This window comes from Petromyzon marinus, chromosome 14 (assembly GCF_048934315.1).
Source record: "Petromyzon marinus isolate PM22_M1 ecotype Great Lakes invasive population chromosome 14, UKy_Petmar_22M1.pri1.0, whole genome shotgun sequence".
In the NCBI taxonomy this organism is placed as follows: Eukaryota; Metazoa; Chordata; class Hyperoartia; order Petromyzontiformes; family Petromyzontidae; genus Petromyzon; species Petromyzon marinus.
In genome coordinates, this window is record NC_133680.1 from 2,195,669 (window position 1) to 2,223,185 (window position 27,517).

At 53.5% G+C, this 27,517-nt stretch overlaps 1 protein-coding gene across 2 annotated transcripts in view; it reads left to right on the forward strand.

Annotated features, from left to right (window-relative positions):
• Positions 1 to 27,291, forward strand: part of KLHDC8B (kelch domain containing 8B) — a 76,686-nt gene extending 49,395 nt beyond the window's left edge. For both annotated transcript variants that reach the window (XM_032954390.2, XM_032954391.2), the window contains exons 4-6: positions 11,472 to 11,696; positions 23,946 to 24,047; positions 26,637 to 27,291. In XM_032954390.2, the coding sequence (XP_032810281.1) occupies positions 11,472 to 11,696; positions 23,946 to 24,047; positions 26,637 to 26,833 (524 nt within the window). In that variant the 3' untranslated portion in view covers positions 26,834 to 27,291. The remainder of the gene's footprint in view (positions 1 to 11,471; positions 11,697 to 23,945; positions 24,048 to 26,636) is intronic.
• Positions 27,292 to 27,517: the final 226 nt, after the last annotated feature.

The window sequence follows — 27,517 nt, forward strand, 5'->3', positions numbered from 1 at the left end:
CTCTGGTAAAATAGATTCACCTTCGTATCCTTGAGTTCTCTCTTGGGCAAATGACATTACATTCAATTGTCTTGGCAATTAGTTTTTACCTTGGACACTGATATATTTTGTTGTCATTCTATTTACATTTTTTTGACAAATATGGTAAATGGCATAGGTGCTGCTCGTTCACAGCACTTGTCCAAACATTATGTTAAGGATACGCGGGGGATCTTTGTCAACGTCAGTGACAATTATCTGAACCGGTCCTGGCCCTTCTCTGGATCGACTCAACCTCAAATGAGCACCCGGTGTGTAAACATCGCCACTGGGGAGACAAAGGCAGTCGGGCGTGGTCTGGCCAGCACTTGCCACGTGAAGTCTGTCAAGGCTATGCAGGGGATCTTTGTCTTTGTGGCTTCTGTGTGCGCGGGTCAACGACATCGCGGCAGACAAGAGAAGAACTATGAAAGCAGGCGCCAGAGGAGCTCTCTGCGCGAGACGATGTTGACAGACGCGCGACTGTTCCACTCGGAAGACATGTGATCGCGGCGGGGGGGGGGGGGCTGGACAAAACAACAAACACTTTAAATGCTGCACGTGTCGAAGGACGGGGAAAACAACGACTAAAACGACTTCAAGTCGCGCCGCCGCTGTCTCGTTGCGTTGCAGGAGAAATAACATTGACGCAAACACTCACGGCCCTGAGCAGCGCGCAGAATGATGAGTTTACGGGCGTCGTCCGTGAGCTTCCAGATGGCCCATTTCATGACTAATGAGGCTTTGGGGGATGGAGCGGCAGTGCGGTGGTTAGTTTCACGGAGCTACGAAAACAGAACATGTCGAACCGAGTTCGATTCCACGCCACGGCTAACATCAGTGGCTTGCGATCTCTAAACCGGTGTTGGGTCCCTACCTCCACCTTCACCGATCTCAGAGTCAGACTAGGAATACGATGAGCTATCAAGCTCTTCTTCACGTATGCCTTTCACCCAGCGGCGTAGTGAAGTATGGTCAAACAAATCCCCGCGACTGACAAATGCCTGCAAGTGATTTTATTATTTTTAATATTTTCCCCCCATACCTCCGATTAGCACGGCTGGCTACGTGCGGTGCGGAAAAAGTTCAACGCACGCACGCATTATGAACTGCGATTGCTCGCGATTGCAGAGCTGTCTCGAGGAGTGGAGAAGTGTGCCCGCTTTGGGTACGACCCAGGCACATGTCCAGCTAATTTGCCAGGCTGTGGCGAGCGTTGTGTTCACTCCCCCGCCCTGCTGACCGCCAGACGGGGTCAAGTGGAAGCCGTGAGGAGGCAATGGTCATTAAAGCGAACGAGCCCAATCCCAGGGCTGCAGCGGCTGGAGGATAGCGCCCGAGATTTCATTAAAAGCCTCCTTAAGACACCCGGCGCGCGCCACAATGGCGGTGATAAAATTATGGACATGGACTGTTGCAGAGATTTAATTTGGGAATAAATTAAATATAGCTTCTGAGCATAGGAAACGTGCTTTTACGTGTGTGTGCTCGTGTGTGCGTTTGCACGTGTGCGTGCGTGTGTGTGTGGAGCATTAGTGTAGCGGCATCGTGCCCTGCGCTACGAACCCGGCGACTAGAATTCGATTTCCGCTCACGACCAACACCAGTGACGATTATCTAAACCGGTCCTGGGCATCCTCGAGGTTGACTCAGCCTCAAATGAGCACTGTACCTGGTGCTATGTGTAACACATCGCCACTAGGGAGACAAAGGCGGCCGGGCATGGTGCTGACCACCCACTCCCTCGTATGCCATGCCGGCCTTTCATAGTTGCTCGCTCACTGCACTTGTCCCAAAAGCCTGTGAAGGCTATACGGGGGATCTTTGTCTCGTCTTTTTTTTGCGTGTGGACGGACAGTTTTGGTGAGTGGGGTGCTGTTTTTGAGAAGGAGGTTGGCACTTGCTAACCTTGAAGTATCAATCTCGCCAGGGCATTGTGGGGGTATTTCCCCCGACAATTTCAATCCGATGCTGAATGAGGGCCTCTCCCCACGCTGTGCGGGTCGCGGGCGTTTTTCACCATACTTCACCACGTTGGTCAGGGAAGGTGGGGAGCAGTTGGTGAACGCGGGGAGCATAGCTGCTCGAGCATTGCTGCACTGCCTAATATACTGTGCATCGCCTTAAAATGTATTCCAGAACAGCAAGGGCAAAGCGTTATTATATCTCTGTTGATGGCAGCAAAGCACAACATCCAAAGCAAGGAAATGAGATAAGCATTCTCTCAATGAGCTCGTATCTGCTAAGGATTATCGATAGATCCATCTATGTTTTATCATAGTAATGTGGATTTGGTGTCCATATTTTCGTGAATAACGCTTCACATGTATATATATTATTTATTTTACCAGGTAAGGCCCATTGAGCTCTATAGCTCTTTTTCATAAGCGACCTGCCCGCAAATGATAGCTCAACGAAGTGGCTTATCACGTGGAAATGTATAGCAGCCAAATATTCAAAACGCGCGTTTCGAAATGTGGAGAGAAAACCCAGAAGGCCTGGAGAGAAAAATCCACGCGACCTCAACACCATAGCACAAGGGCTCTGCATCATAAGCGGCAGAAAACTACAAATTATGAAAAGGAAAAAGGGAAGGGGGGGTAAGCAGATGGCATCTTGGGTAAAAAGCCAAGAGGTGGAGTAGCTGTTAGTGATAGGAATATTGCTGGGAAAAACCCTATTATTATATTTTGGTATTGGCAAAGGAGGTCTAATGATGTAGATGCTCACCCCGAGCCCTCATTACTTTGATAGTGCATTGTCTTTGAGCTGAACGCCTTTTGGCGTCCTCTGGTCTAGCACCAATTGAGACGAGGCTCAAAAGAAAGCCATCTCTGGTGTGGACCAATCAGTTTCAAAGACAATGCAGATATTATCAGTGTGTTTTATGTTTGCATTCTGACCACAAGCTTTGTGGTTAATGCACACCATGATTCCTTGTAAAAAGGTTTCAGTTTTATTGCCATAAAAAAGGGGAAAAACCCTATTATTTTATTTTGGTACTGGCAAAGGAGGTCTAATGATGCAAGTTAGTGTACTAATTAGGATTAGGCTCTCGTTGGCAAGTGCTTTTTTCAGTTATGCTTAGCGTGTGAGGGCGCGTTTTCCGTACAACAATAATGCCCAGGAAAAATATACCGGAGTAAAGAAAAATAATCCCTTGGAATTCCCTCCCAAAAAAACACTATCTTGTGCATTTCACTGGGAATAAAAGTTGGAGAGAAAGCACACAATTGGCTGGACTAGCGACATGGGGCAAAGGGCCTTGAGTAGTGGGCGGTTCTCCAGGAGCGGTGGGCGGGGTCGGCAGCCGAGTCAGCGGCGACTGAGCAATGGGCGAGGCCAACATCCGAAAGAGCTAATCCACTCACCGTGTGCGGCGCTAGTGATTGAATGGGCGTGACCATGTTAAAGTAGGCGGAGCTGAGAGAGTGAGAGACACGGGGGGGTGGGGGGCGGGGGAGACTTTCTCAGCTCATAACCACGTGTCCCGGTTGAGCCTCCCAAAAAATCCAGTGGCTTTACCTTCACAGTGTCCGCTGCGTGGTTGGCGGAAATCATCGCGCGATCGATCGGCTTCACGCCGTGCCCGGCCGTGCCGTGCCGCGCGCATGCGGGAAGGGGGCGCGGCGACGCCAGCCGCTGCCCTTATTGGGGGCTCCGCGAACAAAAAAATAAACGAACTGAACCATCGGCAATCGGGCGACCGTGCCAGCGTTGGGCGGGAGCCGGCGTCCGTGTGCCCGGGCAGTGCGCCGATGACCGCCGCCGCCGCCAGAAGCCCACAGCCCTCTCTGCTGCGACGGCGGCAGCAGCAGTAGTCTCAGCGCGTGAACAGATGGCTCCCGACGCCAACGCCGCCCCCCACTCCCTTCCCCCGGGTGGCTGTGCCTCATCCACAAACGTGATAATGCTCCTCCTCCGTTTGAATTTCGTGCAAAAAAAATAAAAAATTGTTCTCGAAGCAAAAAAAAACTAAACTGCAAGAAAAGAACAACAACAATAATAACAACAGCAGCAGCAGCATTAACACAGCCTCCTTCAAACGGCATCAGCACCGGATCGCGGCATAAGCACGCACGCCCCGGTCTCTTCACTTCTCACGGGGAGCAAGGCCGCCGAGAGAGGTTCTAGGAGGCCAAATGCCAGGTGCCCCCCCCCCTTCATCCCCGATTTGCGACCCTCTCTTGTGCGAGACCCAGGGCTATGTTGTGTCCTTGCGCCCCCTAGTCTGGGCGGCCCTGCTCGAAAGCGAAACAAAGCGAGCGTTCCGTCATGATGATGTGATTCAATAACAATGATGGATTTATTCACCCAAGAAAGACTCACTTTGGGCCACAAGACTCGCTTTCAAGAGTTATCTGAGTCGTGATGGTTGGCCTATTGCATTTGTATTGGTGGCGAGTAAATCGCTACAACCTGTCCGATGTATGTCTAACTTCGTTCGCACCGTACGCAGCCAGAATCAGACTATGTATTTATGATGGAGGAATCCGATGAGCTATGAAGCTCTTTTCAAAAATGTTGCCCACGTGAACCATCCATCCAAGGGCCGAACTAGATCGAAATGAAAGGGTGCCAGGTCTGGGCTGGTTTTGCATTGTTATGATGAAGGGCTTCTGCCATCTGATACATGTGTATGTGTTTCATGTATGTATGTTGAACTTCTTTCGCACTGTACGTACCCAACCGTGCTAATCGAAGTTGCGGGGGGGGGGGACATCATGGCATTCCTACGAATGAAATGCTAAAGTTTTACATTGCAGGCCATGTATTATCCTGTGAAGCGCGTTAATTCCAAGCGCGTTAATTCCAAGCGCGTGGTCGGCGAGTCTTGAATAATCCCGTTTACACCTCTGCAGTGGGAGCCTAAACCGCATTTTCAATCAAGCCAACGTTTTTAGTTAATCCATGCGAGCGAGATTCCCCCGAGACAAACGCAACTGGTTTACGAGAGAGAGAGATGAGATTGCAAGGTGTGAACGAGAGAATGGTATGTACGGTAACCACCTCCTCATCCCACCACGGCATTAGTGCTCTGACTTCCGAAAATCCCACCGGCACATTTTAAGTATAATAATAACGAAGTAAATGCATAACAAGGAAGCAAAATCATGCATATTCATGGATTCTGTAACGCTTTCCAACGTACATGTGTTCTTGGAAACGATTTTTTGTTTAATTAATGTGCATCACCCGCCTTATACGGCAGTCAGAAACAGGTACGGTAACGAGGCATGCAGGAACAGCAACTGAAAAGTGCCACAAAGAGAGAGAGAGATTCGTGCTGGGAATCACATTGAGAGAAAGAGTGACGCGTGGATCAAGGAGAGAGTACGGAGGTTGAAGTCATCGCAATGTTTGTCAAGGAAATGCACGTGGGTTTGGCTGTGACAACGTCGCGAGAGGGGATGACGGTCGATAGTCAAGAATTCCTATTAAACTAATTAAACAAATCTGTTAATTTAACCAGGTAAGGCCCACTGAGCTGTATAGCTATTTTTCAGAAGCGACCTGGCCATCACAAATGATAGCTCAACGACGTGGCTTATCATCATCATCACGTGGAAATTCCAAGCAGCAGCCAAATGTTCTGAATAACGTCGGGGTTGTTAGCCAAGGGACGGAGCGAGTCCGAGAGGACGAGCACCTCTGGCTGTGCATGGAGACATCGGCTCGATCGTAGGTGTCACGTGGACCGTGACGCTGCTCCGACAGTCCGTCGACGCTATACCGGGGGGTCATTGTCTTCTTCGCTTTGCGAGACCGCTGTGTGCAGGACCCTGAATGATGGCAATGGATTGGGGAGGCCTTCTTAGAGCAGCAGTGGATAGATCATGGCTGCTGCTGCTGCTGCCGCTGCTGCTGATGAGTATTCCACCGTTTCGCAATAGGTGACTGGGGACAGGGACCTGGGGCACGCCGAGGGTCGCCACCTGTCCTGGCGCTGCCGGCATCGTCCTCTTTTCGAAGCAGTTGTCCTGAGTCATGTGTCGGTCTTCCCCCGTGTTCGTCCGCCGCTTTAATAACACCTCGCGAACGTAGCTCTGGACCTCCCTGTGGCATTGCGAGATGTCGCCCTTCCCACGGTACCTCCGAGGTGGCGGCCCTCGCTCGAGTCTCGTCGTTGCCTCGTCGCTCACGCTCGGCTTCGTGCGAGCGAGCGAGCGAGCGGCGAGTCGCGTCGCGGTCGCCACAAGACGCCGCTAGCGCCGCACTCCGACGCTCCTGGAACCTGTTCTTTTTTTTGCTGCGGCTTTTTTGGTTGTTGTGGTGGCGGCGGCGGCGGTGGTGGTGGTGGTGGACCGTGTTGGCTGTGAGCACTGTCAGCCACCATTACACGCGAGGCCGTTTCAAATCGGCCGTGGCAGCGCGCGGCTAAATCTGTCGCGACGGCTGACGGTCGATTCCTGGCGGCAAGGCGACTCACGCTCCCGGTGGTGGCGCGCCAGCTTCGTCGGGTTACTCGCAGCGCGCGAAAATAAAACGGGGGGAAAAAAATAACGCGACGGATAAAGTTTCAATAATCACGCGTGGTATCCGACCCCGTTGAGCTGTGGCGGAGAGTGTGACTTGCAAGCGTGTTCCGAATATAACAATCGGCAGGATCATCATCGTCATCATCATCATAAGAGCTTGATGTTCATCTAACTCTTGTTATCATTGTCATAATAACTATTACTATCATTATTAGATCCACCACCACCATCATACATTCGTCATTGTAATCATATAATCGTCACAACATCGTCATCTTCATTATTATTATCATCATCATCGTAAATGTGTTGTCATCATCTAATTAATGTCACAGTCACATGGTGATCTGCATTATTTTTGTTGTCGGCATTAGCATCAACAACAATAGCCGCCATTCACCACGAAGATGGTGTTGATGTCACCACGGCGCTTGTGCCAGGCTAGGTGCACTCCGAGGCGACGTGAATTGTTGAAGGCTCGCTGCTGGCAGGAGGTCACGGGACAGAGCCAGCAGGTGCCATGGGTTGACTGACTTAGATGAATGATAGATGCACCACCAGCTGTGACCCCCTGCTGTGCCAACTTTCTGCATTAAAGCCGCCTATCACCATCGCCAGCACCACCACTACCATCATCATCATCAACACCATCCCCAGAATCGATGCACTGGTGGGGAGCCAGCGTCGTGTGTCCCACTGGCTCATTGTGAGGCACCGCGCCTCGCGTCTGCCACGGCGCAGGCCTCGAGCGCAGAGCGAAATGCGTGGCCGGTTGGGCGGTGCAGCGCGCGGCTTCGTTTAAAATAAAGCAAACGAGTCGACGGCTGGTAATGGGTTCCTTTTGTATGAACCAAAAAAAAGTCACCATTATTATCAAGCCGAGATTCAATTTTCGATTTGCCAAATGGAATTCATTGCAAAGAAACTTGTGCGTAGTTGTTGGAGGGGTCTCCCCCCCCCCCCCCACTTATTTTTTTCATTTTACCACTTACAGAGGCTTTATAAATTAAAATCTCGGGTTGAAGGATTTTTTTGTGTGAATGTGGTCATTACATAGCAAGCATTATTTATGGTGCAATCGTAATACAAAACATAAAAATTGTGCAAATTAATTTTCCTTTGACCCGGTCACTTTTAAATGTTCTCTCGAACTCATTTCATTGGCCGACCGCTCGCATTCCACCACGCAGTCATCGGCAATCTCTGCACACAGGACCGGTCGCTGCGTGGCTCATTTCCGCGGTGGCTAGGACATGTTAACTACCTCTCCTGGTATACAGGAGGTCGTGGGGTCAATCCCGACCCTGACGCCTGCTGCTATATATTTGGAGTTTGCGTGTCTCTCTCTCTCATCATCATCACGGTGGCTAGGACATGTTAACTACCTCTCCTGGTGCCCAGGAGGTCGTGGGGTCAATCCCGACCCTGACGCCTGCTGCTGCTGTGTATTTGGAGTTTGCGTGTCTCTCTCTCTCTCATCATCATCACGGTGGCTAGGACATGTTAACTACCTCTCCTGGTATACAGGAGGTCGTGGGGTCAATCCCGACCCTGACGCCTGCTGCTGCTGTATATTTGGAGTTTGCGTGTCTCTCTCTCTCATCATCATCACGGTGGCTAGGACATGTTAACTACCTCTCCTGATATACAGGAGGTCGTGGGGTCAATCCCGACCCTGACGCCTGCTGCTGCTGTATATTTGGAGTCTGCGTGTCTCTCTCTCTCCGTGGCCGCGTGGATTTTTCTCCGGGTCCTCCGGGTTTTCCCCTCCACATTTAGAATCAATGTGCGTTTAGAAAATGTGTCTGCTGTACATTTCCGCACGATGATCCACATGGTTGGGCTATCATTTGTGGCCAGATCGCGTCTGAAAAAAAAGACCAAAATAGCTCAGTGGGCCTTGCCTGGTAAAAGTAAAAAACTAAATGGTTTAAATTTTACTGCACGATCCGACCGCGCGACGCGGCTAGCGCCATGGGACGCGTGCTCACATCCGTGGCGATCGCTGTGCTGCAGAGTCGGTATCGATGGCGCGTGCCTGCAATGTACACGTTTGGGTGACCTACTTAGAGGCACGGTTCCCGCTGGTTGTTGCTCAGAGATCAGGTGCACAGTGCCAACGCTGACATCTCTGTGCGAGCGAAAGGAGGTCGCTCCAGTGATCCGATCTCTACGCAGGGAAGATAGCCACATGCGGGTGTGGCACTGCTGAGTGGCTTCCGTTCGGTTTTTTTTGGGTCAGATTGCAGGCGGGCTCCGTGAGGTTTACTAAACAATCAAATTAGCAGTTTCTTGTCGGAAAACAATATATTGAATAAACAATCAGTTTTCCGAAAAGAAATACAGCACTGCATGCGCTGCATTAGACTCTCTCAATCACATTTACGGTAGCCTTGATAAAAAGCAGTACTGCGCCAGTCTTTTTCTTGACTTATCAAAAGCTTTTATACAGTAGACCACAACATCTTGCTAAGTGAACTAGGTTTACTTCGTTTCTCCGAACACTCAGTAAAATGGTTAAAAGATTACCTCTCTTCTCGCACCCAAACTGTCTTCACAGATGGTTGGAGGTCAACCAGTGTTAATATGACAAAAGGGGTTCCACAGGGTTCAATCATCGGCCCCCTCTTGTTCTCTCTTTATGGTAATGAATTAGGCACTGACCTGGATCATTCCAGGGTAAATCTTTTTACAGATGACACGATACTAATTACTGCTGGCCGCTCTCCTGATGACGTGATTGCTCGGCTCCAGGGTGATTTCAAACTTAACATCTCTTAATGATCGACGTCTTGTGCATCAGATATTATTTATTTACAATGTACTTACAAAAAAATCCGCTGATTACCTGCTGGATCTCCTCATTGTTTCGGAAAACAAATATGAGCTAAGATCTTCGTTCATTTACCAGCTTCGCATTCCAAATTGCCGTACAAATACTGGAGAAAGGGCTTTTGCTATAGATGCCCCCAGGGTCTGGAATGCTATCGCAAATAAACTCCAGCTTGGATCATTACCAACAAGACGATCACTCAAAAATGCTCTACAGGAGTCGTACAACCAAAGCTGCCACTGCTATCTGGTGGCCTGAAATAAAAAAATATAGCTATGGATGACCGATGTATGAACTTATTATGTATTTTGATTATTGTGCGCTGCTACTGCCCTTGTTAATCCAGCTGTTATGGATTGACTTATGCATCTCGCGAAGGACGCTAGGTTTAGTGATGTGTGTTGTGTGTGTAGCTATTGTAAACTTTTAATCACATTTGTTGGGAAAACTGTTACGTTGTCTATATAGCATTGTTTTAGTAAGTTTTAGAGGGGCTTGGTTTGGCCCGATTTGTTTTATTTATGATTGTTATAGGGATCAAACATCGAAATGGAATGTTTTGCACTTTTTGTACGCAGCATGGACGGGTTGTGCTTTTTCTGTAGGATTTTATTGTTTACGTATGTGATGTTTAGATTTGTGTACAGTTAATTTTAGGTGTATCTTGTAATTTTATTGTTTGTTGCGGTTGTACCCAAATCAAGAGCCGAATGGCTCACAGGGTAAATCCTAATAAAAGAAAATGAAACTGAAGGTTCGCCAACCACTTTGCCACGATGATGACAGTAAATCTAAATAATTGCACTGGTTGCGAGGGACTCACTACCGAGTCTATAGATCGCGCTACTGCGTAATGTAAAGGTTCGGTGATCAGCACAACCAGCATCTCTGTCACCTCGTAGAAGGAGGCAGAATAACGCGGACTCGGAAATGCCAGGAATTTTATTTTGTTCAAATTCCTGCGGGTGTCTCTGAGACATTTCTGAAAGTTGTTGGGGCGTGTCCAGACCTCCCCCCACCCCCCGTGACTGCGCGCCTGCCAGTTGCAGGTGAACACTTCACAAACCGCTCTCTCTCTCTGCCAGTTGCAGGTGAACACATCACAGACTGCTCTCTCTCTCTCTCTCTGCCAGTTGCAGGTGAACACATCACAGACTGCTCTCTCTCTCTGCTAGTTGCAGGTGAACACATCACAGACTGCTCTCTCTCTCTCTGCCCGGACTGTGGGGGGCCTGCTGTAATTTCGTGTTGCGGGGGTGGGGGGGGGGGCTCGGTATAATTAGCGGCCGCGTCGCAATCCGTCTGCCAGAAATCTGATCGACTCCTCCCCCCCCCCATACCCTCGCCTGCCCCCCACTCGGACTGCCGGAGAGACTGGGGGCACGGTTTCATTAAGTGAGGCTGCAGTTTTCTCGTGGAGGCATTGGTTGTAATAATAATGACCGTTTAAGTTTTGTGCAGCGTCATCTGTGCGTATCGCATCTCGCAGTGACGCAGGACAATCACGGTAGATGCTAGATCACACACGTGGCGACAGCCTACTTATAACGACGATAAAGTAAATGAGGCGCTCAGAAAATAAAAAAAATGAATTTACAAAATCAAGAATCGGTATAAACCAACGTATATTTGCCCTATAGCGGAACTGCCGGATTAAAAACTAAAACTTAAATCAGGCAATTCCTCACAGTAAAACTACCCACCAAGTAAAAAAATAGAGAACGATGCAAGGAAACAGATACTACAAAGCTACCTCAGAAATAACTTCAAGTGACCTCTGGTCCACACAGAAGGCTGCTCTCCAACTGAAACTAATATATTTTTTTTTATCATCTGACACCTAAAGGTTGTTAATATTCTTAATCCCAAGAGCTGGAATTATGTATCCATATTCGTGCGCGGGCCTGAACACCACCAACTCCCCAGGCTTTTGGGGCTGGGTTCAAGCCCAGGCGGCCGAATCCTGGATCGGAACTCGGGCTCTCACGGGTGCCAGACCTCCGCACCACCCGACCAGTCTCACCCAATGCGAATTCTGCTCTCCCTTCGCCTCCCGTCCTCCCGTCAATGCCCATGCAACCCCACCCCTCCGTTTCCCACAACTCCCCCGCCCACCCCGCCTCCTCCCAACGGGATGCCAGGCGGGCGGCAGGGCAAGAACCCCGTGACGGCCTTCGAGGTGTACGACGTTGAGGCGGGCACGTGGGCACGCTTCCCGGACCTGCCTACCAAGCGGGCCTTCGCGGGCCACGCGCTGGCCGATCGGGCCCTCTACAGCCTGGGCGGCCTCGAGCAGCCCGGCCTGCACAACTACTACTCGCGGCCCACCTTCGTGAGCACCGTCGAGACCTTTGACTTCACGCAGGGTGGGTGCCCCCCATCCACCACCCCCCCCCCCGTGCCCCCCCCCATCCACCCTCCCTCCATGCACCCAGCGCGCGACGCTAGGGGATTGAAGATCGTCGCGGGTTTTTGGCACCTGACTTTGGGAGGAGTTCTGGGCGTGGCGTTGCCACCTCCTGAGGTGTAAACAAAAACCCGGGAACAATGAAATTGGTTACATCAACAACAACAATAATAAGAAGAAGAATGGTCAAAGTGATTCCTTGCTCAAATGGGCAATGACAGCTCGTTGGAGGATGTGGGGAGAAGCGCGTTGCGGCGGGCTCTGTGCGCCATGAGCTCGAGTGACGTGGAGCTCCTCTCGCATGTAAGGAGATCGTGAATCACTTTCTCAATAAAATGTAGGCCGTGAGCCCAGGCCAGATGTCTCACTTGTCGGTAACACGTGAGGTGGCCGAACTGGTGTGGTTACAATGTCTCGACCAGACCAGTAAATAGTGATTTATACGATAACCGCGTGAAGTGAGTGAGATTAATCGAGTAGTTCACTCATTAGGCACATTTATAAATCGGCACTGCTACAATGTTGTTACCTTAGGTGGTACCGATTTCTGCTTTGGCTCGTGGCAAATGGAATTACCGAAACAGCCAAAGTAGCAGGACCCTCCTGAAAGGCAGTATTGAGACTCGGTGAAGCTTTCCTGGATAAATTAAACACAAGTCAAAGTCAAACCAATTTCCAAGGCGAGGCTCATCTATTCACAGACTTGAGCCAGTGGTGGAATTTCCACATTCCTATGGCCGGGGCCATCGTATCCTAATCACGCCGCACACCGCACCCAACACGCTTATCCAGCACCCAGGACGCCGCAATCCAACACCCTGCACCCAGCCCCCTGCACCCAGCTTCCTGCACCCAGCTTCCTGCACACCACACCCAGCACACCCAGCACACCCCACCCAGCACACCGCACCCAGTACACCCAGCACACCGCACCCAGTACACCCAGCACACCCAGCCCCCTGCACCCAGCTTCCTGCACGCCGCACCCAGCACACCACACCCAGCACGCCGAACCCAGTACAATGCACTCGGCACGCCACTCTGGCTGCACTGTTCATCCACAGGGCCGCGACAAAGTTCCGTTATCGCGCAGTCGTGCCGCCTGCAGAGAGCCGGATGCGTGGCTCTCGCCTAAAACGCCTCGTCGGATCGACAGGGGCCGGCAGAATAAAAGTTCTAACGAGAGATAAAGGAGAGTGACGCGCGGAATCCTGAGTGCCACAGTCTCCACACACGCCCCGCCTCCAACCTTTACCCGCCGTGCCGCTGGGCGGGGTGCATCGGCGAAAACGACTCAAATGTCTGCGACGAACGACTCTGAGCCCCCGTCCCGATTAATTCGAGTGAAGCGAGACGGCGCGCCGTTAGCGGGACTGCGTGCGAGCGACAACACCGGCGCTTAAGAAGACGCAGTCGGCGGCGACCGCTTAATCTCATCATAAATCCAGTTAAGGGGGGCTTACGGGGAGGGAGGGAAGAACTTATCATTAAAAGTCAATTACATTAAGCGTGGCGGTGTCGTTTCCCCGTAAGGCCAGCGTACACGTTGGGGCCTCGCGCGCGCGGTGCTCAAGACGCACGCTGTCACGGCTGCCACGACTGACACATTCACCCCCCTAGATGGAACGGGTTTGCGGCAGTAATTTCTGGCTCGCGGCAAAGTGTAAGATGTCATTTTTTTTCTTCGCGGAAATCATTATTTTCGTAAAAATATCCTTTTTTTTAACACACGTAAGGGTTGGGTCAGGAAGTTTAAAACATGAAACGGTCTGCGTAAAAAAAAATCACATCAAGCGGGAAAATATTTGGTGTATTTTGTGGCTTCTGGCATCCGCTTATCATTTAATAGACGAACACCGCTTACGTAAAAGGCCGCTATGGTAATAAAAAAAATGCACAGCGCATGTGAAATGTTTATATCCGGTTCTCCAAACTTTCTAACAGCCTCTTGTATGCGAGGATGTGCCTGCGCATGAGTGTTTCTGTGCGATCGTGAGCGTGTGTGTGTGTGCATCAGCGAGTGTCTTTGTGCGTGTGAGCGCGTCTGTGCACGGGAATGAGTGCGTGTGAGTGCCTTGGCGAGTTTTTGTGAGTACGCGCGCGCGTGCGTGTGTGCGCGTCTGTGCACGGGAATGAGTGCGTGTGAGTGCCTTGGCGAGTTTTTGTGAGTACGCGCGCGCGTGCGTGTGTGCGCGTCTGTGCACGGGAACGAGTGCGTGTGAGTGCCTTGGCGAGTTTTTGTGAGTACGCGCGCGTGCGTGTGTGCGCGTCTGTGCACGGGAATGAGTGCGTGTGAGTGCCTTGGCGAGTTTTTGTGAGTACGCGCGCGCGTGCGTGTGTGCGCGTCTGTGCACGGGAATGAGTGCGTGTGAGTGCCTTGGCGAGTTTTTGTGAGTACGCGCGCGCGTGCGTGTGTGCGCGTCTGTGCACGGGAATGAGTGCGTGTTAGTGCCTTGGCGAGTTTTTGTGAGTACGCGCGCGTGCGTGTGTGCGCGTCTGTGCACGGGAATGAGTGCGTGTTAGTGCCTTGGCGAGTTTTTGTGAGTACGCGCGCGCGTGCGTGTGTGCGCGTCTGTGCACGGGAATGAGTGCGTGTTAGTGCCTTGGCGAGTTTTTGTGAGTACGCGCGCGCGTGCGTGTGTGCGCGTCTGTGCACGGGAATGAGTGCGTGTTAGTGCCTTGGCGAGTTTTTGTGAGTACGCGCGCGCGTGCGTGTGTGCGCGTCTGTGCACGGGAATGAGTGCGTGTTAGTGCCTTGGCGAGTTTTTGTGAGTACGCGCGCGCGTGCGTGTGTGCGAAAATGTGTGCGTGCCCGAGTGTTTGCGCAGTGCCTGAGTGAATATTTGTGTGTTTGCGTGTGTGTGTGTGTGTGCTCGTGCGTGTGTGTGAGTCTGGCAAAACAACCCCCTACCTCCTCGTGGTGCCGGACGGGCAATTCTGTCGTGGACAGTGCTGTGGGGGGAGGGCCAATTCCGATTGGCCTCTCCCCTCATGGCGTCTATGATCACAGTGGCTAAACGGGGGCTCTGGACGGGTGCGAGGGGCTGGTAACCCCTCCACCTTCAAAACATTACCACGAAACCACGACTTAAATATATAACTAATACGCTTGTGCCGGAGGCCCCGGGGGGACAGGCGTCTATGACATCTCCTGGCCAAACCCCAATTGGCGGAGCCAGGAGATTGAATCTCTACCCTCGGGGCTCCTCCAGAAACAGCGAAAAGCCACTTCGTGTGGCCACGTGGAATGTTCAAACGCTCACTGCGGAGGAGAGGCTGCCACTCCTCTGTCAGGAGCTGGACCGGTACCGCCTGGATCTCTGGCATTCAGGAGGTCCGGTGGACCGGTTCTGGCTCCTGCCACCATGAGGGGTGGACAGTCCTCTACTCGGGGCAGCAGACTGCCAAACAACAGGGTGTGGCTCTTCTTTTGAACAAAAGAATGAAGGATGCGTGGGAGCGTGGCGGTGAGGTGTGGGAAGCTGTAAGCCCCAGGCTACTTTGGGCTCGCCTTCCCATCAACCGGAGGCGAGGAGTGGTGGACGTGGTTACTTATGCCCCCACCGAAGACGAACATCCGTGGAGGGATGCAGGCAAAGCCGATGAGTCAGATGCCTTCTATGACCTCCTGTCACAGGTGCTGGCTAAAGTGGCCCCTCGGGATAGAGTCATCTTGTGGGTGACTTCAATGCCCGAGTTGGTCATGATGCTGGCACCTAGTCTGGAGTGATTGGAGGGCATGGGCCAGATCAGCTCAATAACAACGGTAGGAGGCTGCTAGATTTTGTGCAGCCCATGGGCTTGTAATTACCAACACGCTGTTCCGGCATCGGCTCATCCACACAACATCATGGATGCATGCCGGGTCCAAGCAAGAACATCTGCTGGACTACATAGTGACGGACCAGAGGATGCGAGCCCATGTCCTTGACACCAGGACCTACCATGGAGCTGATCTGCCCTCTGACCATCGACTAGTCATCTGTAAGATGCGCCTGCCATTCTTACACTCCGGTGGTGGGTGTACACCCAGGACCCCATTCCAACCTAAAGTGGCCTGGTCTCAGTTAGCTGATGAAAGTTGCAAGCGAGAATTTCATCATCGCATGCGGCTGGGGTTGGCATCGTCCCCCACTCCTCCTGATGTCCACGGTAAATGGGCGAGGTTTAGGACTGTGACTCATGCAGCTGCAATGGCTGCATTGGGTACATGGTCCAGACCTCCACAGAGACCCTGGCTGACAGAGGAGGTGTTCAGGATAGTTGAGAAAAAGCGACAGGCCCATTGTTATCGGCTACAGAATCCCACGTCGAGAATGAGGAGGCTTACCACAGCCTTCGCTCGGAGGTTAGGAGAGCCGTGAGGCGCTGCAAGGATGGGTGGTGGTCGCAGGTTGCTGAGGAGATGGAGTCTGCCTCAGTGGCCCGCGATCACAAATCGCTATTTTACTCCATCAAAAAAGTAACCTGCAGCACCACACCTATTACCATCATTAGGGGAAAAAACGGTGCTCCAATCTCCGACCCCCAGGAAAAGGTTTACAGATTTTCTGAGCATTTCTGTGAGGTCCTGGGGGAGGGGAAACCCCTCAGCCAGGAAAACATCGTGGCACAAAGTGAGGATGACCCTGCTGAGGCTGCGGTGCCTCAAATATTGGAAGAAGTCACCCCCTGTGAGTGGCTGGCTGAGGTGCCATCTGTTGAGGAAGTACTGAGGGCGATCCGGAGTCTGAGACCAGGAAAGGCAGCGGGCAGAGATGATCTCCCAAGCGAAATGCTGAGGGAGGGTGGCGTTTGTGCACAGACTGCCCTATATGACATCATAACAACAGTCTGGACCACTGGACGGGTTCCGCAGGATTGGAAGGATGCCCTGGTGGCCCCCCTCTTTAAGAAGGAGGACCGCACAGACTGTAACAGCTACAGGGGTATCTCACTCCTCAGTGTGCCGGGAAAGGTCCTGGCAAGGATTATTCAACATCACCTTGCCAGGCACGCTGAGGAGAGGCTTGCGGAGCCCCAATGCGGTTTCAGGAAAGGGCGGTCCTGCACAGATGCCATATTTTCTGTCCGTCTGCTACAGCAGAGGTGTAGGGAATTCCAACAAGACCTACATCTCTGCTTTATTGACCAGGTCAAGGCCTATGACACCATCAGTAGGCGTGGGCTCTGGGTTGCCCTTCGTGCTTTTGGAGTTCCTGACCCTCTGCTCACGATCATTAAGGACCTTCATGATGGTGAGCGGGCCCGGGTAAAACTACGTGGCCGGGAGTCGGAGCCATTCCCTGTACACCTTGGAGTGCGACAGGAATGTCCTCTGGCTCCCACATTATTTAACATCTATTTTGACCACGTAGTTCGTGAAGCCTTCAATTGCTGTACCGGGGGAATCTCCATTTGGTACAGATATAATGGGAGGCTGATCGATGCCCGGGTGTGGTCAAGGGATGGCTCCCTATTGATCAACCACGTTATGTATGCCGATGATTTGGTAGTAGCTGCTCATTCAGAGGAGGAGTTGGAGACGCTGCTGCTGAGACTGGAGCGTGCCACTAAGAGATGGGGCCTTACCATCAGCCCCACCAAAACTAAGCACCTGCCTGGGTATTTTGTACCATCGGACACTCCATCCCCACAACTCCCAATCGGTGATGGGGCAGTTGTGGAGAGAGTGGAGAGTTTCTCATACCTGGGCAGTGTGCTTATGACCGGCTCCAGTTTAACAGCAGAGGTCTCACTCCGAATCAGTCAAGCGGCAATATCTGTTCATCGGTTGTGTAACGCTGTGTGGAAGCTACCTCGTCTGTCGCTTCGCACTAAGCTTCAGGTTTTCTCGGCCACGGTCATTCCATCCCTTCTCTACGCTTGCGAAACGTGGACCCCCTTAATGGAGCATCTTCGCCGGTTGGAAACATTTAGGCTGGCCTGCCTACGATCCATCCTGGTTTTAACCAGGCTGGATTGTGTGAGGAGCTCACAAATCCTTGAAAGATCTGGGCAAGGTCCCATCGGTGAGCTCCTCCGGCAGGCAAGGCTGCGTTGGCTGGGTCATGTAGCCCGCATGCCCAGCCACCGCATGCCGAAACAGCTTTTGTTCGGCCGGATCGAGGGGGCAAAACGGGCGCGGCACGGGCTAGAGAAGAGATGGAGTGATGTGGTACAGGAGGACGTGGAGCTGAGTGGACTTGCCGATGACTGGTACCAGCGGTGTCAAGATCGGCCTCTGTAGAGGAGGCTCGTGAAGGACGCTACTGGGCAGTTGGAGGCAGTCGCCCTCCAACAACAACGGAGAGCGGAGGAGCAACGCTCACAACAACGAGCGGAGCGCCGGGTGGCTAAAGCACAGCAGGTTGGCACAGTAGGGGGCACAGGTGGTGCACCAGCCAGTCATCTCAGTCAGTCGACCCGTAGCACCTGGGTCTGCCCCGTGACCTCCTGCCCGCGGGCGTTCGACACTTCACGTGGCATCAAGGTGCACATGGCCTGGCACAAGCGTCGTGGTGACGTCACCGCCACTTAGTGGCGAATGGCGGTTGTTGTGTGTGCGTGTATCTATGAGCGAGTGTGTGCGTGTGTCTACGAGTGAGTGTGTGTGCGTGTGTCTACGTGCGAGTGTGCGTCTACGAGCGAGTGCGCGTGTGTCTACGAGTGTGTGTGTTTATGAGTGTGTGTGTGAGGTCCGGCAAAACAACCCCCTACCTCCTCGCGGTGCCGGACGGGCAACTCTGTCGTGGACAGCGCTGTGGGGGGAGATCCAATTTTGATTGGCTCCTCCCCTCATGGCATATGTGTCCACCACAGGGGCTAAACGGGGGCTCTGGACGGGTGCGAGGGGCTGGTAACCCCTCCACCTTCAATTAATTACCACGAAACTACGAATTAAACTGAAATATGTAACAACTAAGCTTGTGCCGGAGGCCCCGGGGGGCCAGGCGTCTATGACGTCTCCTGGCCAAACCCCAATTGGCGGAGCCAGGAGATTGAATACCTACCCTCGGGGCTACTCCAGAAACAACGAAAAGCCACTACGGTTGGCCACGTAAAATGTTCGAACGCTCACTGCAGAGGAGAGGCTGCCACTCCTCTGTCGGGAGCTGGACCGGTACCGCCTGGATCTATGCGGCATTCAGGAGGTCCGGTGGACCGGCTCTGGCTCCTGCCACCATGAGGGGTGGACAGTCCTCTACTCGGGGCAGCAGACTGCCAAACAACAGGGTGTGGGTCTTCTTTTGAACAAAAGAATGAAGGGGGCGTGGGAGCGTGGCGGTGAGGTGTGGGAAGCTGTAAGCCCCAGGCTACTTTGGGCTCGCCTTCCCATCAACCGGAGGCGAGGAATGGTGGTCGTGGTTACTTATGCCCCCACCGAAGATGAACATCCGTGGAGGGATGCAGGCAAAGCCGATGAGTCAGATGCCTTCTATGACCTCCTGTCACAGGTGCTGGCTAAAGTGGCCCCTCGGGATAGAGTCATCATGTTGGGTGACTTCAATGCCCGAGTTGGTCATGATACTGGCACCTGGTCTGGAGTGATTGGAGGGCATGGGCCAGATCAGCTCAATAACAACGGTAGGAGGCTGCTAGATTTTTGTGCAGCCCATGGGCTTGTAATTACCAACACGCTGTTCCGGCATCGGCGCATCCACACAACATCATGGATGCATGCCGGGTCCAAGCAAGAACATCTGCTGGACTACATAGTGACGGACCAGCGAATGCGAGCCCATGTCCTTGACACCAGGACCTACCGTGGAGCTGATCTGCCCTCTGACCATCGACTAGTCATCTGTAAGATGCGCCTGCCATTCTTCCACTCCGGTGGTGGGTGTACACCCAGGACCCCATTCCAACCTAAAGTGGCCTGGTCTCAGTTATCTGATGAAAGTTGCAAGCGAGAATTTCATCATCGCTTGCGGCTGGGATTGGCATCGTCCCCGACTCCTCCTGATGTCGAGGGTAAATGGGCGAGGTTTAGGACTGTGACTCATGCAGCTGCAATGGCTGCTTTGGGTACGCGGTCCAGACCTCCCCAGACACCCTGGATGACAGAGGAGTTGTTCAGGATGGTTGAGAAAAAGCGACAGGCCCACTGTCATCGGCTACAGAATCCCACGTCAGAGAATGAGGAGGCTTACCGCAGCCTTCGCTCGGAGGTTCGGAGAGCCGTGAGGCGCTGCAAGGATGGGTGGTGGTCGCGGGTTGCTGAGGAGATGGAGTCTGCCTCAGTGGCCCGTGATCACAAATCTCTATTTAACTCCATCAAAAAAGTAACCTGCAGCGCCACACCTATTACCATCATTAGGGGAAAAAACGGTGATCCAATTTCCGACCCCCAGGAACAGGTTCGCAGATTTGCTGAGCATTTCTGTGAGGTCCTGGGGGAGGGAAAATCCCTCAGCCAGGAAAACATCGCGGCACAAAGTGAGGATGACCCTGCTGAGGCTGCGGTGCCTCAAATATTGGATGAAGTCACCCCCTGTGAGTGGCTGGCTGAGGTGCCATCTGCTGAGGAAGTATTGAAGGCGATCCGGAGTCTGAGACCAGGAAAGGCAGCGGGCAGAGATGATCTCCCAAGCGAAATGCTGAGGGAGGGTGGCGTTTGTGCACAGACTGCCCTATATGACATCATAACAACAGTCTGGACCACTGGACGGGTTCCGCAGGATTGGAAGGATGCCCTGGTGGTCCCCCTTTTTAAGAAGGGGGACCGCACAGACTGTAACAACTACAGGGGCATCTCACTCCTCAGTGTGCCGGGAAAGGTCCTGGCAAGGATTATTCAGCATCGCCTTGCCAGGCACGCTGAGGAGAGGCTTGCGGAGCCCCAATGCGGTTTCAGGAAAGGGCGGTCCTGCACAGATGCCATATTTTCTGTCCGTCTGCTACAGCAGAGGTGTAGGGAATTCCAACAAGACCTACATCTCTGCTTTATTGACCTGGTCAAGGCCTATGATACCATCAGTAGGCCTGGGCTCTGGGTCGTTCTTCGCGCTTTTGGAGTACCTGACCCTCTGCTCACGATCATTAAGGACCTTCATGATGGTGAGCGGGCCCGGGTAAAACTACGTGGCCGGGAGTCAGAGCCATTCCCTGTACACCTTGGGGTGCGACAGGGATGTCCTTTGGCTCCCACATTATTTAACATCTATTTTGACCACGTAGTTCGTGAAGCCTTCAATAGCTGTACCGGGGGAATCTCCATATGGTACAGATATAATGGGAGGCTAATCGATGCCCGGGTGCGGTCAAGGGATGGCTCCCTATTGCTCAACCACGTTATGTATGCTGATGACTTGGTAATAGCTGCTCAGTCAGAGGAGGAGTTGGAGACGCTGCTGCTGAGACTGGAGCATGCCACTAAGAGGTGGGGCCTTACCATCAGCCCCACCAAAACTAAGCACCTGCCTGGGTATTTTGTACCATCGGACACTCCACCCCCACAACTCCCAATCGGTGATGGGGCAGTTGTGGAGAGAGTGGAGAGTTTCCCATACCTGGGCAGTGTGCTTATGACTGGCTCCAGTTTAACAGCAGAGGTCTCACTCCGAATCAGTCGAGCGGCAATATCTTTTCATCGGTTGCATAACGCTGTGTGGAAGCTACCTGGTCTGTCGCTCCGCACTAAGCTTCAGGTCTTCTCGGCCACGGTCATTCCCTCCCTTCTCTATGCTTGCGAAACGTGGACCCCCCTAATGGAACATCTTCGCCGGTTAGAAACATTTAGGCTGGCCTGCCTACGATCCATCCTGGGTTTAACCAGACTGGATTGTGTGAGGAGCTCACAAATCCTTGAAAGATCTGGGCAGGGTCCCATCGGTGAGCTCCTCCGGCAGGCAAGGCTGCGATGGCTGGGTCATGTAGCCCGCATGCCCAGCCACCGCATGCCGAAACAGCTTTTGTTTGGCCGGATTGAGGGGGCTAAGCGGGCGCGGCACGGGCTAGAGAAGAGATGGAGTGATGTGGTACAGGAGGACGTGGAGCTGAGTGGACTTGCCGATGACTGGTACCAGCGGTGTCAAGATCGGCCTCTGTGGAGGAGGCTCGTGAAGGATGCTACTGGGCAGTTGGAGGCAGTCGCCCTCCAACAACAACGGAGGGCGGAGGAGCGACGCTCACAACAGCGAGCGGAGCGCCGGGTGGCTAAAGCACAGCAGGTTGGCACAGTAGGGGGCACAGGTGGTGCATCAGCCAGTCATCTCAGTCAGTCGACCCGTGGCACCTGGGTCTGCCCCGTGACCTCCTGCCAGCGGGCGTTCGACACTTCACGTGGCCTCAGGGTGCACATAGCCTGGCACAAGCGTCGTGGTGACGTCACCGCCACTTAGTGGCGAATGGCGGTTGTTGTTGTTGTTGTGTGAGGGTGTCTATGAGCGAGTGCGCGTGTGTCTACGTGCGAGAGTGTGCGTGTGTCTATGAGCGAGTGTGTGTGCGTGTGTATATGACCAAACGTGTGTGTGTGTGTGTGCCTATGAGCGAGTGTGTGCGGTAATGTGAGTGTGGGAGTGCATTAGTGTCTGCATGCAGCCGGTGATGAATGGGCGATTGGTGCACGCGCACGCGCGAGCGGTTTTAAATCTTTGGGGTGGATTTGACCTTGAAGCATGGGCGAATTTGGGTAAATTTAGGTTCAGGGAGGGAGCCGTCAACTATTTTGAAAGCGTTTGCGTCACTGCGTTTGCGCACCTGCACCCGTGTGTGTACGTGCCTCTGTGTGCACACCTACCTGTGTGTGTATATGTTCGCGTACTGTGCAGGAGCGGTGGTTTATTGCTTACTGCACTGCACTACAAACCCGGTAACCTGAGTTCCTGTCATGATCGACATCAAAGATGAGCAAACTCTCAACCTGCATATGGGATCCTTTTTTTCCGGTATCAAGGTGATCGACAGAACCTCAAATAAGCAGCCGGCGCGGTGTGTAAAACAAAACCCCATAAGCACTTGGGAGACAAAGGTTGACCGGGTCGTGATTTTGGCCTTAATAGGCGCTCACTAACAGCATTGCAACGGCTCCCGTCAGCAGGCGATGCTGTCCGCCCTGCTCCACGTGCCTGTGTCTGTGTCTCTGTGTGTTTGTGTGTCTGCGTGCCTGTGTGTCTGTGTCTCTGTGTCTCTGTGTGTCTGTGTGTATGTGTCTGTGTATCTGTGTGTCTGTGTCTCTGTGTGTCTGTGTGTGTGTCTGTGTGTGTCTGTGTGTGTGTCTGTGTGTCTGTGTGTTTGTGTGGATGTGTCTGTGTGTATGTGTGTCTGTGTATCTGTGTGTCTGTGTGTCTTTGTGTGTGTGTGTCTGTGTGTGTGTGTGTGTATCTGTGTGTATGTGTGTCTGTGTGTCTGTGTCTCTGTGTGTCTGTGTGTCTATGTGTCTGTGTGTCTCTGTGTGTTTGTGTCTGTGTCTCTGTGTTTGTGTGTGTGTCTGTGTGTCTGTGTCTCTGTGTCTCTGTGTCTGTGTGTCTGTGTGTATGTGTCTGTGTGTCTCTGTGTGTTTGTGTCTGTGTCTCTGTGTTTGTGTGTGTGTCTGTGTGTCTGTGTCTCTGTGTGTCTGTGTCTGTGTGTCTGTGTGTATGTGTCTGTGTGTCTGTGTGTGTTTGTGTGTCTATGTCTCTGTGTGTTTGTGTGTGTGTCTGTGTCTCTGTGTGTCTGTGTCTGTGTGTCTGTGTGTATGTGTCTGTGTGTCTGTGTGTCTGTGTGTGTCTATGTGTATGTGTGTATGTGTGTATGTGTGTCTGTGTCTGTGTGTCTGTGTCTCTATGTGTCTGTGTCTCTATGTGTCTGTGTGTCTATGTGTCTGTGTGTCTGTGTGTCTGTGTGTCTGTGTGTCTGTGTCTATGTGTCTGTGTCTGTGTGTCTATGTGTGTGTGTCTGTGTGTCTATGTGTCTGTGTGTCTGTGTGTTTGTGTGTCTGTGTGTCTATGTGTCTGTGTGTTTGTTTGTGTGTGTGTGTGACTGTGTGTCTGTGTGTCTATGTGTGTCTATGTGTCTGTGTGTCTATGTGTCTGTGTCTGTGTGTCTATGTGTCTGTGTGTCTATGTGTGTCTGTGTGTCTATGTGTCTGTGTCTGTGTGTCTGTGTGTCTATGTGTGTGTGTCTATGTGTCTGTGTGTCTGTGTCTCTATGTGTCTGTGTGTCTATGTGTCTGTGTGTCTGTGTGTCTATGTGTCTGTGTGTCTGTGTGTCTATGTGTGTGTCTGTGTCTGTGTGTCTGTGTGCCCAGGCGGTTGGGTGAGGTCGACGCGAGCCCGCAGCATGCGCGAGCGCCGGGCCGACTTTGTCGCCGGGTTTCTGGGTGGCCGCGTCTTGGCCATCGGCGGACTCGGTGAGTTTCTCTCCTCCCCCTCCTCCTCCTCCCCTCCTCCTCCCCTCCTCATCCTCGTCCAATACCGACACACACACACCATTCGCCACTAAGTGACGGTGACGTCACCACGGCGCCTGTGCCAGGCCAGGTGCACTTTGAGGCCACGTGAAGTGTCGAGGCCGCATCCTCCCCCTCCACCACCACCGGCTCCTCTTCCTCCTCCTGCCCCTCCTCCTCCTTCACCACTACCGCCACCGGCTCCTCCTCCTCCTCCTTCACCACCACCACCACCGCCTGTTCACACGTCGAGAATCGCAGCACATGCCAATCGCGCTACGGGATGATGAACAGCACTGGCCGTGATTTGTTTCTGATCGAGGCGCCGCCCCTTAACGCCGCGGTCATCTCGGAGCGCTTCGCACGCGGTGCGCGACTTGCGACGCACGTGCGTCACACACCTCGGCCGTCACACCACGTGCGTCACACACCTCGGTCGTCACACACCACGTGCGTCACACACCTCGTGCGTCACACACCTCGGCCGTCACACACCTCGGCCGTCACACACCTCGGTCGTCACACACCACGTGCGTCACACACCTCGTGCGTCACACACCTCGTGCGTCACTCACACACCTCGGCCGTCACACACCTCGGCCGTCACACACCTCGGCCGTCACACCACGTGCGTCACACACCTCGGCCGTCACACACCTCGGTCGTCACACACCTCGTGCGTCACACACCTCGTGCGTCACTCACACACCTCGGCCGTCACACACCTCGCCCGTCACACACCACGTGCGTCACACACCTCGGCCGTCACACACCACGTGCGTCACACACCTCGTGCGTCACTCACACACCTCGGCCGTCACACACCTCGGCCGTCACACACCACGTGCGTCACACACCTCGGCCGTCACACACCACGTGCGTCACACACCACGTGCGTCACACACCTCGGCCGTCACACACCACGTGCGTCACACACCTCGGCCGTCACACCACGTGCGTCACACACCTCGGCCGTCACACACCTCGGTCGTCACACACCTCGTGCGTCACACACCTCGTGCGTCACTCACACACCTCGGCCGTCACACACCTCGGCCGTCACACACCACGTGCGTCACACACCTCGGCCGTCACACACCACGTGCGTCACACACCACGTGCGTCACACACCTCGGCCGTCACACACCACGTGCGTCACACACCTCGGCCGTCACACACCACGTGCGTCACACACCATGTGCGTCACACACCTCGGCCGTCACACCACGTGCGTCACACACCACGTGCGTCACACACCACGTGCGTCACACACCTCGTGCGTCACTCACCTCGTGCGTCACACACCACGTGCGTCACACACCTCGGCCGTCACACACCTCGGTCGTTCCGATGCCCGGGTGTAGCTTTTCTCTCTTTAACCCCGGGGGGGGGGGGGGGTGTGGGGGGCACCTGACGACTGCTGTCTCTGGAGGGGTCTCTCCAGAGCTCCCCCTCCAGAGCTCCTCGCTAAGTGGAGGCCCTTCCGGCCAGCAGTGGCGTGAGCGAGCTCTGGCAGGTGCTGCGCCTCTAGCTCTTCGGCCAATTGCGCTACCGTTATAATCGTCGTCAATTCGCTTGGACAGTCGAGTTCCGCGGCGTTGGCTCGCGATGTCCTCTGCGTGCGACCTCGTCCCGAGCCTCGCTGACAGCAGCAGCAGCAGGAGGCGTCAGCGGCGAGTCGGGTGATCCAGGATGGGTGAGGGCGGGCGCGAGGTGCCACCCAGGTCAGCGAGAGACCTCGGCATAATCGGACGCGGTCTTTAGGGCTCGCTTCATCATCATCATCGTCAGCAGCTATACGTCGTCGAGTGGCATCGTGTCATGGGACGGAATAATCCCCGTTCCAAAAAAAACCAAATCTCTCCCCGGAATCAGTGGCAACTGCCCTGTGCGAGCGAACGTCCCCTGGAAGTTGATGTCATAGAAGTAGTTCTGAAGGCCCTTCAATAGGCCTCTTTATCCGCACAGACGCGTTTTTAACACACCCAGCAAAGAAGGTTAATTGCATATTTAATAGAATGTTTATCTCTCAGAGTCGGCGTGATTCCCTCTTCCAATGAGCATTGCAGCGGTGCCCAGCCCCCGTTCACAGCCCCCCCGTGAGTGATGTAAATGTCCTATTCCTATTTACCTACGGAACAACAACTGTTGACGTCCCCACAACGTGGTACATTTTTTTATCGACCCCGGAGTGATGGTGGAGGCCGAGTGAACCCCCAACCAGAATTTCAGAATCATATTCCTCCTGGAGTAATCCGACAAACCTCTCAAGCTCTTTTGTTCACAGACGTCCAGTAGTGGGCGGGTAACGACGTTACAGCGCACAAACGTGAACCTTCCGATTAGCAGCCGGCTCAACGGCCGAGCCACCCGGTTCGATGTCGTCGCTCTGTGACCCGACTAACCACGACGTCGCCGTTCCTCTCTCCCCGCCGCGTACCCTGCCCGGCCTGGCCCGGCCTGGCACGGCCTGGCACGGCTTGGCACGGCTTGGCCTGGCACGGCACGTCTTGGCCTGGCACGGCACGGCTTGGCCTGGCACGGCGCCAGGCAACCAGACGTCCCCGCTGGCGTCCGTGGAGGGCCTGGACCCGGAGCGGGGCCGCTGGGAGTCGCTCGCCTCCATGCCCACGCCGCGCTGCTCCTGCTCGTGCGTCGCTCTGGACGGGCGCCTGCTGCTCGTGGGCGGCGTCAGCCAAGGCCCCAGTGACGCCGTCGAGGCCCTGGGCGTCCTGGACGACGTCTGACGCTGGCCCGATGGACTTTGCCGTCGGCTGACGCGGGCAGGAGAAGCCCGGGACATCCGCCGCGGCCATCGAAGGCGGAAAAACGAACGCCGGGGGGGGGGGGGGGGGTTTGCGTTGGGACGCGCTGGTGGCGGGAGGCCCCAAGCGAACAAAGCAAAAGTTTAGGGCCCCCAAGCTGCGCAAGGGGTCATTCCTGAATAAACGGAGATGCACCCAAATTTCAGCTCGAGTTCAGATGCTATTCAACGTAGCAAGATAATGAATCTTCTTGGGAGCGCTGTCTTCCCGACAGTTCTGTTTCTTCACCTGTGGACGGCTACTTGTGTTTTGGCCGAAACGTCGTGAGAATTTTATTATGTTTTATTATTATTATTTGACTTTACCGAAAGAACCAAGAAGATGAATCCCTGCAGTCACGAAAGCTTTAAATCGATAAAAAAAGATAGTGAATGTTAATCGACAATCTGTCATCCCTCTGCCTCGTCTATACCCCTCTCTCATCCCATTGCACATCTACCCATCTTCTTCTTCTTGGTCAACATTGCTCTCACGTCGCGACATCTATATCCAACATCCACATCTCGTCGGGGTCATCTCGCTCGGAGTTTTTCATTAAAAGGGGGACGTGGAGCACTCACGTCGCGACATTCACACTCACGTCGCGACATTCACACTCACGTCGCG